This window comes from Hippocampus zosterae, unplaced genomic scaffold, assembly GCF_025434085.1.
Source record: "Hippocampus zosterae strain Florida unplaced genomic scaffold, ASM2543408v3 HiC_scaffold_157, whole genome shotgun sequence".
Lineage (NCBI taxonomy): Eukaryota > Metazoa > Chordata > Actinopteri > Syngnathiformes > Syngnathidae > Hippocampus > Hippocampus zosterae.
The window spans coordinates 1-15,993 of NW_026262789.1; the positions used below are offsets into that span (position 1 = coordinate 1).

The window sequence follows — 15,993 nt, forward strand, 5'->3', positions numbered from 1 at the left end:
CCCAACCCAACCCCAACCCCAACCCCAACCCCAACCACCAACCCCAACCCCAACCCCAACCCCAACCCCAACCCCAACCCCAACCCCAACCCCAACCCCAACCCCAACCCCAACCCCAACCCCAACCACCCCAACCCAACCCCAACCCCCAACCCCAACCCCAACCCCTATTAGCCATGGATTTCCCATTATTATAATGGAAAATCCAGGGTGGCCGCGGTTCACCTCCGGGTATATTAATGAATTTTTTGTTTTTGCTAACAATAACAAGTGAACATCCACACAAATCCTTGAAGAGCTGTGAGGCCTGCTGGATAGTGCGGCGAATCTGGCATAACTCTTTTGTCAAGCCTATCAGATGTGAAGTCTATTTCATGATTTAAGAATTCTAAAGTTTTCAAAGGCACCTATCTAGAAACGCGCCTAAAACTGTAGGGCTCTGGCTAATCATTTTTTTGCTAGCAAGCTGGCTAACAAGACTCAGCAGCAAAATGACTAAAATTATTCATTATACGGGTCTTAAGTTTTTAAGACCAATTGACCATAGTGTGTCCTAACAGATTTCAAGTCAGTAGTAAAGGCATAATATTATAATTGCCTTATAAAAGTGATTTTCATCTATTTGATATTTGATAATTACAATGAAGCAAAATGATATATAAACTAGGATGCAAATCGAAAAAGACCTGAACGACTTGTTCCTGCTGCAGCAGGACACAGCCGACCTCGTGCAGCAGATCCACCGGCTGCAGGCCGACAACGCCGTCTACGAATAAAAGCGCAGGAAGCTGGAATTCCGGGTGCAGCACCTGGTCCACAGCGAATAGATCAGCAAGAGACTAGAGGCGGGGGTCAACGAGCTGCTGAAAACCTTCAGCAGCAGGAGGCCATGAACTAAATCATTACTCATCGGGGCATGCAAGCAGCCAGGGGTGGCGGCTGATCTGCTCCACCGTCAGCCTCTGATAGCGGTCCTTGGCCAGCAGCTTCTGGATGAAGTCCCGGGCTTGAGGGCTGATCGCCTTGTCTTTCGGGAACTCCAGTTCGTTCTGGATCTGGTAACGATTGGACTATCTTGCTGAGCTATTTCTCGTTGTCGATCGAGAAGGGTGACCGCCCGAACAGCAGCTCGAAGGCCAGCACCCCCAGCGCCCAGCTGTCGGTGCACTCGTTGTAATCCTCGCCCCGCACGATCTCAGGCGAAACGTATTACGGAGTGCCGCAGAAGGTGCTACGACTGCCGTCCTCCATGACCGTCGCCCAACCGAAATCGACCAGCTTTACGCAGTCGCCCTGGATGACGATGTTCTCTGGCTTGAGGTCTCTGTGCAGGATGCGGTTTGCATGCAGGTAACGGAGAGCCGAGTGCACCTGCGCCACGACCTTGAGGGCCTTGGGCTCATCGAAGCTGCCTGCCTTCTTCAGTGCGTGGTACAGCTGTCCGTTCTAGCCAAGCTCACAGAGCAGGTAGACATGCTGCTCGTCGGAGAAGAAACAAAAAGAGACGGCTGATGTTAGGGTGCTCGAGGAACGACTGGATCTTGATCTCGTGGATGAGCTGGGGCAGCATGCCGTACTGCTTGATCATTGTCTTCTTGATCGACTTCATGGCGAACAGGCAGCCGGTGTGCTTCTAGGCCACCAGGTGCACTTTCCCGAACTTACCTCCGCCCAGCAGCCGGATCTTCAGGAAATCTTAGGCCTTCACGGACGGCCTGGCTTTTTGCTTGACCATTTCCTCGACCTCCCATTCCATGTCTCGGTAGGGGCTGACCGGCATGGCATCATTTTTCATGGCCTGGCACGGACGCAGGTCCTTCTTTTCCGAAGACCTGGTCGATAGCTTGCTGATCGAATCGAAAGGTGAGGCCTTCCTGTCTGACCTCTCGGAAGAGGTCTAGATGCGACCGACCTTCCGATTATGATACTTGAAAAGAATCTTATCGGCCACCTTATCGGCAGGTCGCAGGACCGGGTTCTCTCCTCTCTTGCCGACAAAGCTGACTACCTTCGAGCTTGAGGGGTTGTTGCGCAAGCCCTGTCTGTTCGTGCTGTGGTTCGACTCCTTTAGGGTGAACTGGGTGGGCGGTGCTGTTGAGCTTGTCCACCCGGTCAGAGTAGAAAGAGCCGTGCATGGTTTTGTTGAAGTTGGTGGCATGGTTCACATCCGGAGAGCGGTAGTCCTTGGGCTTGTGGCAACGGCTGTTCTGGACGTGAAAGGAGTTCATGGTCTTGTTCATCTTGTCGTGCGGAGAACGCTGGGATTGGTAATAGTAGCCGGCTGGGCGGGGTCGAAGCGGACTGGATTCGACCGCGGGACGGGCCATGTAGGGACTGTTGAGGTAACTGGTCTTGGTGTAATGATGAGGAGCATGTTTTTTGTGGGACGGGGAGTACTGGTAGCCCCTGGAGTGCTAGTGGCGAGGGGGTTTCGGGGCGGGTGTAGTAAATGGAGTGGGACTCGGGGTGGTAGGGGCGGTGCTGGACGGGATGGTCAAAACGGCTAATCATGTTAAAAAATCAAATAAACTATGCATATTTAATGCTGAATCGAAAGTCATCGGCTTCGAGTGAAGAGGAAGAGCGGAAGCCCGACGCCATCATAGCCAACGTCTCAGGTAATATCCTCACTGGACACTCAATACCCGGTCGTTAAGGAGGTCTGCAAAGGTTTCCACTGGCGGCTGCAGCACGACAAGGAGGCGACCAACTGGGACAATCTGCTGGACGGACAACGCTGTTCAGACCGAGACCCTCGGCCGCATGCTCCCCATCCCATCAGAAAATCAACCACTTCCCAGGCAATGTTCAGTCTGGCCCGCAAGAATAATTTGGCACGCGGCCTAGCCAAACTTCGCAAGCGGTTTCCCTTGGAGTACGATTTCTATCCGGAAACCTGGTTGCTGCCATTTTAGTTTCTGGACTTGAAGGCCAACATGGAGGCCAAGCAGAAGGGCAGGGCCAGGACCTATATTGCCAAGCCTGAGGCCGGCTGCCAGGGCCGGGGCATCTTCCTCACTCGCTCTTTGGAGTCCTTCGACCCGCAGGAACACTACGTGGTCCAGCGCTACCTCAGTAAGCCCTTTCTGATAGACGGCCTCAAGTTCGATATGCGACTGTACGTGCTGGTGGCCGGGTGCGACCCCCTGCGAGTGTATCTCTACAAGGAGGGACTGGGAAGGCTGGCCACCACCGTATACGAGGGGCCCAGGAGCGACAACCTCGGGGACCTGTGCATGCACCTAACCAACTACGCGATCAACAAAGAAAGCTAGAACTTCGTGTTCAATTAAGACTCCGAGGACATGAGCAAGGGGCACAAGCGATCGCTCTCCTCGATTCTCGACAGCCTGGCGGAGCGGGGGGTGGACGTGGAGGTGATGATGGGCCGGATCAAGGACATCATCATCAAGACCCTGATCGTAGGGCAGCCCGTGCTGTCCCACCATTACAAGGCCTGCCAGTCCACCAACCTGGCCAACAACATGTGCTTCGAGGTGCTGGGGTTCGACATCATCATCGACCACAACGCCAGGCCCATCCTACTGGAAGTGAACCACACGCCCTCCTTCACCCACGGACACTCCTCTCGACCACTGCATCAAGGAGGGGCTCATCCGCGACACCCTCAGGCTCATGAACATCAGTGTCAAGACCCGCAATGAAACCGTCATGGCCAAGAAGCTAGAGTTGCAGCAGCGCATGATCACTGGCAAGATGCAGAAGCTGTCGCCTCAGGAGCGCAGGGACGAGATCGAACGCCTGCAGCGCAGGCGAGATAGCTTCGAGTCTCGCAACCTGGGTGGGTTCGAGCTGGTCTACCCGCTCAGCCCAGAGCACGCGCAGTCCTACACCGAGCTGCTGCAGTTCAGCACCACCTGCTACGAGGAGTCCACCGGCGCAAACATCAAGCGCAACAACAAAAAGTCAGAGACAGTCGAAAAGCCCAAGAAGACGGTCTCGGTCATGCCCAAGCTCAGCAAGGAGGAAATAGAGCGCATCAACCTCAAGTGCAAGCAGCTGGCGCTGCCCAAGATGCCTGGCCAGAAGCGCCAGGAAAGCAGGCTCAAGAGGGACATCTCTGATCTCAAGGTTGATGAAATCGTCTGTGGCGAGGATGAGGCCAGCTTCCGCAGGCATGAGGAGGTGCTGTCCATCCCACGCGAGCCGGTGCGGGTTGAGGTCAAGCCCTTGCCCAAGTCGATCGGCAACTACCGTCAAGCCTAAGACGTTCATGCCGAGTTTCATCGCGCCTCGCCCGCAGCTCAAGAACAACGTGCTGTTCCGGTCCGCCTCTAAGGGCGAAATCTAAATTATGATAAAAAGATGACTCAATTTTAAAATAAACTTGGGCGATTTAATTAATATAATTTTGTCGTTGCCCTGCAAAGTGTTACTGGCAGCGGCTGCCACTACCCCAGCTGGTCTGCGGCAGGAATGGATTTCGCGGGTTAAAATGGCAGACCCTCTGTTTTGATATACCACTGGATATTAAATTAAATAATCGGCATGAAAGTTGTACAGGAATAAAGTTGTACTCCCCAGAACAACGATATCTCGGAAGACCTCAAAAGGGCCAGGTACCCGTTCCACGACCTGAACCTGACCTCTACTGAGGACCTGTCCAAAAACAACCAGTCGAAGGCGGCCAAGCAGTTCACCTGGGCGAGCACGGAGTAGTACTTCGGCTCGCTGGAGTGCGAGGCGCGGAGGGCCAGACTGGCATAGCTTTTTTGCAACGATTTAATTGTCTAGTCCGAAACGAAAAAACTTAAGATAGGCGCCGCGATAAAAAATTACAGGACCCACCAGTACATTTAGCAGTGCGAGAACCAGCTGCGCGGAGGGATGTCCCCCGCCCCCAGGGGGCAACCCAGCCTCGCCCGCCTGCACGACCAGCTGCCCGTCTACCGGGCCATCACCGACTTGAAGGCCTACCTCCAACTGATCGACCGCCCTCTCAGCTAGATCTCGACCTACACCCTGTTTTACACACCAAACTGCGAGAAAAAGCTTGCCAGGCCCTTGAGAACCAGCTAATGGGCATCACTTTGGAACAGCCTCGGGATGACCTGTGCCTTGCCTCCGAGCAACTGGCCGGCAGACTGGCCGCACTAAAAGTCAGGGCCAACATTTGCAGCAGTCTCAACTATCGACATGAAGTGGACGTGCACAGCCGCATGGAGGAGAGGGTGAAGATCAAGGGGAGAGCGAGAGGACGGGTGCAGAACCACTGCCAGGTTTGCTTCAACAACCGAGTCACCTCTGAAAATCCGATCCGCAGCTGTGTCAAGTGCGGCATTAAGTTCCACATGTTCTGCTTCAAGTCGGCCACCAAGCGATCGTTGTGCCAGAGCTGCGAGCAGAATGAGTTGGAGGCCAGGCCCTGCTGCTTTTGCAAGGACAGCCGTGCCCCTCTTAAAACCATTATCGGGGAGGATGGAATCACTTCGTACCACATCTTCTGTCTGGTGGCAGCGGGACAAGCCCAGCAGCAAGGGTCTGAACTGCTTCCTTCTGGAAAGCATATCGAGTCGTTCGGCAAATGCAGTAAATGTGACCAAGGCGGGCATCTGGTCACCTGCCAGGCCTGCGGACAGCGTTGCCACCCTCTTTGCGGGTACCTCGCCGGCGCACGGTTCACGGCGGCCCCAGGCAAGGACCTGGAAGTGGAGCTGGAGCTGTTCTGCTGCGAGGAGGGGTGGGACCAGTCCGGCCAAGCCAGTAATCCGGAGGATGCTAGCCAGCCGCAAGCGCTGGACTATTGTTGATTTAAATTTGATAGCGGTGATGCCTTCGTTAAAGACACTGGTGCTCGGCGGGACAGTGGCGCTGATGGCCGGGGTGGGGGCGCTGGCCTACTGGCAGCTGGAGCGGGAGTAGGCTAGGGACATGCCCCACTCCAGTGCAGATCCGGCGGATGGTGCGATAGCTCAAGCGACAGGTGCTGAGTTTCTGCATCACCTTTGTGAAGGACACCAAGGCCTCGATCAAGCAGTAGGTTACGCCAGAGCTGATGGCCATGATGGCCAACCAGTTTGCCACCGTGCTGGCCAAGATCTACCAGAACAAGCTGAACGTGTTGTTGTCCAAGAAGAGCATCACCATGGAGCAGATGACTGCCTGTCTCGAGGGCCGGGACAGGGATGACCCCCGCATCTCTGAGGATATGGAGGAGGTCAACCGCATAATCAACAAGGCCGTCCGCCTTGAATACCCGGATCTTGAAGTCCCGGCCAGTTTCAAGCAGATGAGTCAGCAGACGATATTCGAGACTCAGCGGCAGATCCTGCTGGACTCGACGCAGCTGCTGTGCCCGCTGATAGTGGCGATGAAGAAGGAGACGCAGGGCAAGCTGGATTACATCGAGTTCATTAAGGGGAATGGACCGCCTCAACCTGGAGGACCTGAAGATCCGGGTGATGCGGGCTCAAGGGTTCCCCGAAGTGGAGGAGGAGCGGAAGGTAGAGTACTTCAACAAGCTGGACGAGAGCCTGCGGCTAGAGGACGAAGAGTTCAACGCACGGATGACTGCCCTGGAGAAGGTGTACGAGAGGATAATGGAGGCGGGGATGCAGGAGGGGGAGCGGGAGATGGGGGCGGAGTGGGTGGCCGCGCAGTTCGCAGAGGCGCAGTGGTGATCCATGATCAGAGGATTAATTTCAACAAATGGGCAAGGACAAGGCCAAGGAGAATGAGATGAGGGAGATCCGCATCGAAAAGCTGGTCCTCAATATCTGCACCGGGGAGTCTGGCGACCAGCTCACCAAGGGCACCAAGGTCCTGGAGGACCTCACTGGCCAGACCCCCGTCCTCTCCCGGGCCCGCTACACCATTCGTTCCTTTGGCATCAAGCGCAACGAGAAGATCGCTGCCAACGTGACTGTGCGGGGCAAGAAGGCCTACGAAATCCTGGAGCGGGGGCTGCGGGTCAAGGATCGAGACCTTAAGAAGAGGAACTTTTCGGACACCGGCAACTTCGGGTTCGGCATCCAGGAGCACATCGACTTGGGGATCAAGTACGACCCGTACACGGGCATCTTCGGGATGAACTTCTACGTGGTGCTGTCGAGGCCGGGGCGTCGGATCAGCCAGCGCAAGCGCGCGGGCCGCGAAAGTGGGCCGCAAGCAGAGGATCACCAAGGAAGAGGCCATGGAATGGTACAAGACCAAGTTCGATGGCAACATCTATTGACCTCGCATGATTGAGCTCATTGCCGGTTGTCCCCACAGCCCTTGATCTTCCAGCCGTTGTCATCGGCCACCCTGCAGATGCAGGTCCAGCAGTCCCGCTCCACCCCCTGCAGGTACTGCACGCACATCAGGTCCGCAATGTTGTCCTTGCCCTTGGCCTTCGCCGCCTTGTCGCACTCGTTGTAGGCCTTCTAGATGTCCTTGTCGCACTTGGACAGCTGCGAGTCCGAGCACTCAGCCCCATAAGCCTGAACCAGCAGGCCAGCCACCACTGCCAACAACTTCATTGTATCCTTTATGCTAATCGGACTTCGTTGCCCCTATTATGGATAATTTGATGGACGGGATCGACCCGCGCGAGGAGGGCGGCCATCTGCAGCGCAGCAGCCAGGGCTTCCGTGCCACCGAGGGCCGCGAGATCTACCGGTTCGTCCCCCGGAAAGTCAACATCGACAAGGAAACGCTCTACGCAGAGGGCCTTCATCTCAAGAGTCAATGTTTAACTAGAGCACGTTAACTATTTTGCGAAGGAGAACACCAAGCTCAAAACCCGCCTCGCCATCCTCGAGCGCTAGAATTTGGAGTTGAATAAGGGGCGCCCTGATCGCAAGGGCGGCGCCTGCTCCTCGCTGAAGATGATGCTGCTACGGCAGAAGGAAGAGCTGGAGCAGGCCCACCACACAATCGCATAGCTGCGGCAGGCCTCCAAGTGCGCAGAGGGGTACGAACTGAAACTCGCCAACTAGGAGCTAATGACAGAAGTGGCGCGGCTGCGCAAAATGCTGGAATAAAAGGAGTCCCAGGAGTCGGTGATGATCGGCTACCGCCGCCGGGCCGAGCAGAACGAATGCAAGGTTCGGGAGTACCGCGAGGTGTCTTACAAGCTGGACCGCGAGAACCAAGTGCTGGTGGAGCGGCTCAAGAAAATGTAGGCCTAGAACAAGGACCTCAAAGACCGTTTCATTGCAGGAGAGTTAAGGCTGGCTGACGAAAACGCCAAGATCAAGAAAAAGATCAAGTTCAAAGAAGCCACCCTTAACGAGCAGGAGCGGCAGCTGGCAGAGGCACGCCGGCAGCTGTACAAGGCGCAGGAGGAGGTCAACTCCCTTCGCAAGCACCGCACCCTGCCTGCCAAGGAGATCAAGGAGAAGGACAAGGAAATCGAGCTTCTTAAGTATGAGCTGCAGCGCACTCGCTCGCAAGAGCGGCTGGTCAAGCAACACCAGGAAGACGCCTTCGCGCCTAGCAGTCAGCCCATTCACTTCCCGACTGAGCCTCTCACCGAGACCGAAGTCGGGGACCTGCCCTAATAAAAACGGCCGTTCAGTCGACAGCCCCCCATGGACGACTACGATGAGGAAAAATTCTAGGAAGGAACTGAAGTGCCTGAACGACCACGAGAGGACGAGCGTCCGGAAAAGCCTGCCCCTGAGGCGGAGGAGGAGCCCGCCCGGAGGAGGAAGGAACGCCCTAAGAAGAAGCGGAAGCGGGACCGCAAGGAAAAGCAGGAAAGCGGGCTGAAAGAGCTGGCAGAGTTCCTGGGGTACCGGATGCGAGCCCACCGGTACAACACGCGCGAGCTGCTAAAAGTGCTACGAGAAAGCGAGATCGAAGAGATCTCAATCGGCGAGCTGTTCAAGATGTTCGAGGCAGAGCCCTTCTTCATCAACTCCGAGGAGGAGATCGAGAAACTGCTGAAGTACTTCTTCAGCAGTCAGGAGCTGGAGGCCACCATGGCCCTGTCCTTCGCCCGCTTCGAGCAGATGTTTGCTGACCTGTTCCCCAACTTCGAGCTGTTTTCTGAGGAGGAGGAAGAAACCATGCTCGCTAATATCTCTGCGGCGGTCCACAGCTGCCAGGACGAGCTGGCCCGCAAGATGCAGCCTCTCCGGGACGGGGCCGGCATGGTTCCCAGGCAGCCCCTCACCGAGTGCCTGCTGGGCATGGGGATGACCCCCCGCGAGGCGGAGCTGGTGCTGACCATAATTTCGGGGATGTCGGGGGGTCTGCACGCCTTCAGCTACGAAGAGATCCTCAGGCAGTTTTTGGAGGAGCCTGAGCCCTCCGACCAGGAATGAGCATGCATTCATTTGCGCTTGGCCACGTCCTTTACCAGCTCGTCGATTCGAGCCAGCTACAGCTGCTTCATCTGCCGGGTCGTGTTCCGCAGCTGGTCCAGCTCGGCCCTGCTCCTGCGCTCGCAGCTCACCTGCTCCTGCCACTGGCAGAACTGCTTCTGCTGACAGGCCACCGCCTGGGCCGCTTCCTGATACTTTTCCAGTAAACTGCTGCCACGCTCTTCAGAGTCTTCCAGCCTGATCTCGTAAGCCCGGATGATTCGCACCGACTCAGCCAGCTGCTCTTGCAGCCGGGCCTGCGCCGCAGATGCCTGGCGCAACATGACCTCTCGTTCCTCCAGGCGCATTCGGCCGTTCGCCAGTTCGTTGGCTTGCTTCTGGATGCGGCTCTTCAAACGCTACTGCTCCACCGACCAGCCCGCACTGTCCTTGAGATGCAGATTCTGCACCTTGTCAAGCTCGCACTTCACAGCAAGAAGCTGTTCGCCCTGCAGTCCAATGCTTCCTGACAATCCCGCAGCTCATGGCTAAGCTGCTGCTTGTCACCGGCGAGGAGCTAGAGCTGCTCGAGCAGCAGAGCCTGCTTGCTGGTGGAGTTCGCAAAGGCCCTGTTCAGGTCCTCGTGCTAGGCTCTAAGCAGCTGGTTTTCGGACTGTTGTGCTTCCAGGGCGATTTTAAGGGACTGGATTTGCTAGGAGAATTGGGCATGCTGCTGGGCCAACTCCTAGCCGGAGAGAGACAGGCTGCCCTGCAGGCGATCATGCTCGATGCCCAGGGCCTACAGCCTGCTGACCGTCCGGTCCAGTTCTTCCTGGAGCAGCTGGTTTTCGCCCTTAAGGTCTTGCTGCTCGAAGGCTTGCAGGCGGGCCTTGAGACCGTCCCTATCCTCTTTTGCGCGCTTGAGCTCATAGCACATACGCTCGAGAGCGATTGCCTGCTCAGCGTGCTGCTGCTTGACACTCCGTAGCTCCTTCAGTTCTTCCAGGCAGTGGGCAAGTGATTGCTACCTGTCTTAGAGCTGCTCCTTGCAGGACTCAAACTCTGCCTTCAGCAACTCGATTTTCTAGCGCTGTTCCTTGAGCCTCTCCACACCACAACGCTCCAGCTCGATCTCCTCCAGCTCCTCGGGCGAGGGGTCCAGTTGCCGATCGCAGGCCCTCAATTTCATGCTTAACGATATTTTATCAAGGATTGATGTAAGCTGAGCGCGCGAAGGAAGAGCAGGAGGGCGGGGAAGAGGAGGACAGGTCTTTTGAAGGAGAAGACTAGTTCCACGAAGAGGCTGCACTGGACGAGGTTGGCGATCTCGAGGAGGAGGGGGAAGAGGAAGGGCCGAACGAAATGCCTGGCTCGCAGCAATAGCCTGCCCCCTCCAAGCCGCTCAGCGGCTTTTCAGTTTTCATGAAGGAAGAGAAGGGCAGCTTGTCGATCAAGGACCGGGCCAAGCTGTGGAACGAGCTATCCGCGCAGGAGAAGGAATCCTACCACCAGAAGTTTCTGGCCCAGAAAGAGGCCTACGACCGGTATGTTGCAGAGCATGGCCTGCCTCACAGCCAGCCCAGGAAAAGTGCCTTCCCGCTTGCCCGGGTCAAGGCTCTCTGCAAGGCTGACCCTGCAGCTCCCAAGATCAGCACGGAGGCGATCCACTACATGTCAGCCGTTGCCCAGGAGTTCGTGAAGATGGTGGTGCGGGAGTCTGCCCGCAACGCCAGCAAGAAGCAGCTCACCGAGAAGGAGCTGGGGGAGGCGCTGCTGCGGAAGTAGGAGCTGTGGTTCCTCCGGGGGGTGGTCTGCAAGAAGGACAAGAAAGAGCGAGGCGAAAAGGGCAAGGAGGGGGCCAACCGCGAACCAGCAGCGAACAGGGCGAAGGGGCAGCGGACTCTGATCTGATATGTTGGATAGCATCACACGAAGGGCTGGTGAGGACCGGACAGTCTTGATATCGTCGGCCAGGTTGGTGGGCTTCAGCAGGGCCAGCACCACGTAGCTGAGGGCCAGCAGGATGTACGTCCCGCTCAGGCCTGCGGCCCAGTGGGTGTGTCCCGATACTGTGAACTGGTAGGAGAACATCGCTGCGTAGAACAGTGTCAGAAACACTCGGCCCGCCACCGTCTTTAGGAACTGGAAGTAGTCCACCAGCCGCGTGAAGCTGAACTCCAGGACGATCGTCAGCACGGCGAACATCACCAGGAAGAGGTTGGCCGGAAAGCGAGCAGTGATGGCCCACCCAGACAGGTGCGCGACAATAGCCAGGACGAAGTCAGCGACCTCAATGGCGATGAGGCCGAGGCTGGTGAGGGGGCGGACGCGGTGCAGATATTGACCCACTTCATGAGGGTCAGCCAGGTCTCATACAGCATTTTAAAGATCACGCGCTCGTGAGAATTGAATGGAGAACTATGAGATGGTGAAGGCGATCGGCAACGGCGCGTATGGCAACGTCATGCTGGCACGCCACCGTATCGAGGAGCGAGAGTATGCTATCAAGCGCATCAAGTTTCAGGACGTCCAGGAGGCAGACCAGGTCAGCATCCGCAACGAGGTCAAAATCCTGCAGACCCTCAAACACCCCAACCTCATCCCCTACAAGGACTCGATCACCGACTCCGAGGGGTACTTGAACATAATCCTGGCGTACTGCGAGGGCGGGGACATGTACAAGCGCGTGAAGGGGGCGAACGGCCGTAACTTCCCCGAGGAGCAGGTTCTGGACTGGCTGTGCCAGATCTGCCTCGGCCTTTACTTCATGCACGACAACAAGATCCTCCACCGCGACCTCAAGCCCCAGAACATCTTCCTGAAGGACGGGCGGGTGCTGCTGGGCGATTTCGGCATCAGCAAGATCCTGGACTCGACTGCCGAGCTGGCCAGCACGTGCATCGGCACGCCCTACTACATGTCGCCTGACCTCTACAAGTACAACAAGTACTCCTATAAGGCGGACATCTGGGCGCTCGGGTGTGTCCTGTACGAGCTGTGCAACCTGCGGCTGCCGTTCGAGGCCAACAACCAGGCCGCCCTCTCGGTCAAGGTCATGAAGGGACACTACTCCCCCATCACCTCGATCTACTCCAAGCCCCTCCGCGAACTCATCCACAAGATGCTCTCTCTCGATGCCAAGGAGCGGCCCTACATCGTCGACATCCTCCGCAAGCCCTATATCAAGAAGCGCGTCCAGGGGTTCGTGGCCAGCATGGTCAAGAAGGTCGAGCTGGGCGAAGAGACCCGATAGGAACTCTTCCTGGACACCCTTATCGAGCAGGCCCGCAACCTGGGCGTCAGCCATGATGCCATCCGCGAAGAGAAGGAAGAGCTTTCCACCCACCTCAGTTTCAAGAGCGAGGACCGGGAGAAGAAGATTGTCAGTTAGATATCCCGTTAGAACAAGGAGCTCGAGCGGCTCAAGGAAAGGCTGTAGAATCTGAAGCCTGACCCGCCCCGCCGCAACCGCAAGTCCATTCACGAGTCCAGCAAGCGCGAGGGCTCGGTGTCCCTGGACAAAAAGCAGAAGGAGCGGTCCATCGACCGTCGGGAAAAGAGCATCGAAAAGTTCCAGAAAGACAAAGAGGAGGAGGTGGATCACCGGCAGAAGGTGCTCCTCGAGAAGGAGCGTAAGGAGCGTGAGCGAAGAGAGAGCTACCAGAAGGAAGTGCAGCAGCTGCACCGGGAGAACAGCAAGACTCGTGAACTGGCCAGCGAAAAGCACCGCGCCATGTACAAGATCAGCGAGCCCACCCCCGCCCCCCAGCCTGCACAGCGCCTGCGCATCGCGGAGGACAAGCGCATGGAGGAGGAGGACGACGCCGACTACCAGGAGGATGAAAGCGTCCAGGAGATCTTCCGGATCGACGAGCTGGAAGAGGAGCAGGAGGAGGACGTGGAGCTGCTAAAGAGCTACCTCAGCAACCAGGTCAAGCAGAAGACCATCAAGATCACGGAGCTGAACCGGGAGCTGGACCGCGAGATGCTGTCAAACTCGCAGGTGCTGCACCCGCCGGACGACGACTAGGAGGAGGCCCCGCCCCACAACCCCATGTGGCTCAAGATAAACGACCGCATAAAGCTGATCCGGCACCGGTGCGAGGTGGGGATCGGACAGGACCTGATCGACAAGGCGCTGGGGGTGATCTGGAAGGGCCTCAAGCCCGAGAAGACCAGGGAGGCGCTGGTGAGCCTGCTGGGGGAGGACAACATCGCCTACTGGCACCTGCTGGACCAGCTGCTCTTCTTCGAGGATTTTCAAAAGAACATGCCTGCCTGACCCATCAATAATATGAGTGCGAAGGCCATCCCCTCGGTCTTTGAGGAGTTCGACCGCGCCAAGGTCAAGTTCGCCCAGGCGGTCTCGGATTTCTCGGAGAGGCCGGCCAACGTCCAGCCCCTTCACCAGCACAAGGTCATCGCCTACCTGCGCCCGTTGCTCACTGATGTCAGCGTGTCCGTCCGCAACAGCGCGGCGGTCAGCCTCGGCCGCATCAGCAGCCACTCGCCCGAGATGGCTGAGCAGATCATCCTCAACGAGGCGCTGCCTCCGCTGGTCATGTCTCTCAGTGAGGAGAGCGTGATCTACAAAAAGGCGGTCTGCTTCGTGCTCAAGTCTCTGGCCAAGCACTCCCCCCGCCTGGCCACGGCGGTTATCGACTCGGGCGCGCTGGAGGAGCTGGCGGTCTGTCTGGAGGAGTTCGACGAGGGCGTCAAGGAGAGCGCGGCGAGCGTGATCGCGGCCATCGCCAAGCACAGTAAGGAGATGGCGACCAGAGTGGCCACCTCAGGGGCAGTTCCAAACCTGGTGCTTTCCCTGCAGGAGCCCAACCCCGAGTTGAAGAAGATGAGCGCCCTGGCGATCTACGAAATCACCAAGCACGGTAGCGAGCTGGCACAGACCGTAGTGGACAACGGCGCAGTGGTCGTCCTCTCGCAGATGGTCAACCATCACGACCCCTACCTCAAGCGCGAAGTCTGCCAGTGCCTCAGCTCGATCGCACGGCACTCCTCCGAGTTGGCCGAGGTGGTGGTTGACTCTGACATCTTCCCGAAGGTGTTCTACCGGCTGAAGGACCTGGACGACACGGTCCGCAAAAACTCTGCGGTACTGGTTAAGGAGGTGGTCAAGCAGAGCCCGGAGATGGCCCGGCTGCTGGTGAAGAAGGGTGGGGTTGGTCCGCTGGTGGAATTCGTGATGGACAGCAAGCGAAGCTACAAACTACCTGGCATCCTGGCCCTTGGTTACATCAGCGCCTTCGACCACGCCATCGCCAGTCAGGTCATCGCTGCCAAGGCAGTCGATCCCCTAAAACAGGCGCTGATCCAGGTACCTGACGATCTGGTCAAATCGGCAGCCTGCTGGACCCTCAGCATGATGGGCGGTCACACGCCAGGCCACGCCAAGCAGCTGGCCGAACACGACGTGCTGACTCACTTGCTGGCAGTCTACGTGTTCAAGGAGAGCACCGAGTAGCTCCGTAGCCAGAGCAAGAAGGCTCTCAAGACCCTGATCCGGATGAGCGAGGAAATCCATCCCCTGCAGAAGATCCTGGCCGACTCGCCCCTCGAAATCCAGAAGCATCTGGTCCGACAACTGGCGAAGAACCTGGCCCGCAGCAAGGAGACCCAGCGCAGCTTCGTGATGGAAGAAGGGCTGCGCAAGATCCAGAGCATCAAGGCAGAGCCCGGCACCAAGCTGCGCGAGGCCATCGATGAGATCGTGGCCATGTTCCCTTCAGACGTGATCCAGTTCTACAGCCCCAACTACGAGCAGACCCTGATCGAGAAGATGACATGACCCAGAATTAATGATGCTTGCGCTCCTCCGAAGGACTTTCTGCCAGCCCATCCCGGCACCCACCCTCTCCCCGCAGCTCATGTTCCCCCTCCTCAAGATCGGTCAGCACGGCCCCCTCCTCCCTCGCGAGATCTTCAAGCTGGCCTCAGCGGAGCAGCCCGAGATATACTCGAGCCTGACCTTCGTCCGGCGGAAGGTGCTGGACAAGCTGCGGGCGGATGGTTACCTGGCACTCGCAGGGTACTCTCGCCTGGACCGCGCCTACCTGGGCTATAAGCTGGCTGCTGAAAATGTGGCCGAGCGACTTACCGAGGCTGAGTTGAACGAGATCAACCCCAAGCTCCTGGCCGTCAGGGAGCAGGTGCTGGTCCGGCGCGCTGAAGAGCAGCGGGCCCGGGAGGAGAGGCAGGCCTACATGGACGCTCTGAAGGCCAAGATGAACAGCTCGTCAAAGCCGAAGTACCTCAACCCCACAGAAATGAAGGCCGCCAAAGCCGCCAGGAAATAAAAAACAAAACTGCTCGCTCAATCTCAGCCCAGCGAAGGCTAGCCCCCTGAGCTGAGCGCAGTGGAGAAGGTGGCACTTCTGACCCCCAAGAAAGCCAAAGCACAGTACTTGTCAGAGCTGGAGAAAGAAAAGAAGGCGCGGCGACTGGCACGCCTGGAGCGGAGAAGACTGGCCCGGATAAAGACAAATAGCCGCGAGGCGAAGGGCAGACAGGGCCAGGCCAGGCAGAATTGATAACGCATTAATGAAGCGGGTGATCGACGAGCACAACAGCGGAGTGAAGCAGATGTACCGGGGCGGGAAGATGATCAACGGGGCCGAGCTGAAGATGGACCACGCGTTCGGGATCAACTCGTCCGTGATCGACAACCAGCTGCAGATCGTGGGCGAGGACCGGGTGGTCTTCATGATGGGCAACACCATCGTGGTCA

General features: G+C 57.5%; 4 protein-coding genes across 4 annotated transcripts; all 4 read left to right on the forward strand.

The window, feature by feature from the left end:
• Positions 1-2,363: 2,363 nt before the first annotated feature.
• On the forward strand, positions 2,364-4,968 carry LOC127594448 (probable beta-tubulin polyglutamylase). Its single transcript, XM_052056322.1, is given in 8 exon segments — positions 2,364-2,399; positions 2,619-2,717; positions 2,719-2,772; positions 2,774-2,803; positions 2,805-3,573; positions 3,659-4,170; positions 4,546-4,676; positions 4,866-4,968. Coding segments are annotated over 8 exon segments (1,734 nt in total).
• A 1,701-nt stretch (positions 4,969-6,669) lies between these two features.
• LOC127594447 (60S ribosomal protein L11-like) lies at positions 6,670-7,195 on the forward strand. Its single transcript, XM_052056321.1, is given in 2 exon segments — positions 6,670-7,107; positions 7,109-7,195. Coding segments are annotated over 2 exon segments (525 nt in total).
• Positions 7,196-11,661: 4,466 nt separating this feature from the next.
• Positions 11,662-13,281, forward strand: LOC127594449 (serine/threonine-protein kinase Nek1-like). The gene is made up of 3 exons (XM_052056323.1): positions 11,662-12,477; positions 12,535-12,633; positions 12,727-13,281. Exons 1-3 carry the CDS (start codon positions 11,662-11,664, stop codon positions 13,279-13,281), a joined length of 1,470 nt encoding a protein of 489 aa, XP_051912283.1.
• Positions 13,282-13,545: 264 nt separating this feature from the next.
• Positions 13,546-14,730, forward strand: LOC127594450 (sperm-associated antigen 6-like). Its single transcript, XM_052056325.1, has one exon. The coding sequence runs from the start codon at positions 13,546-13,548 to the stop codon at positions 14,728-14,730; it is 1,185 nt and encodes a 394-aa protein (XP_051912285.1).
• Positions 14,731-15,993: the final 1,263 nt, after the last annotated feature.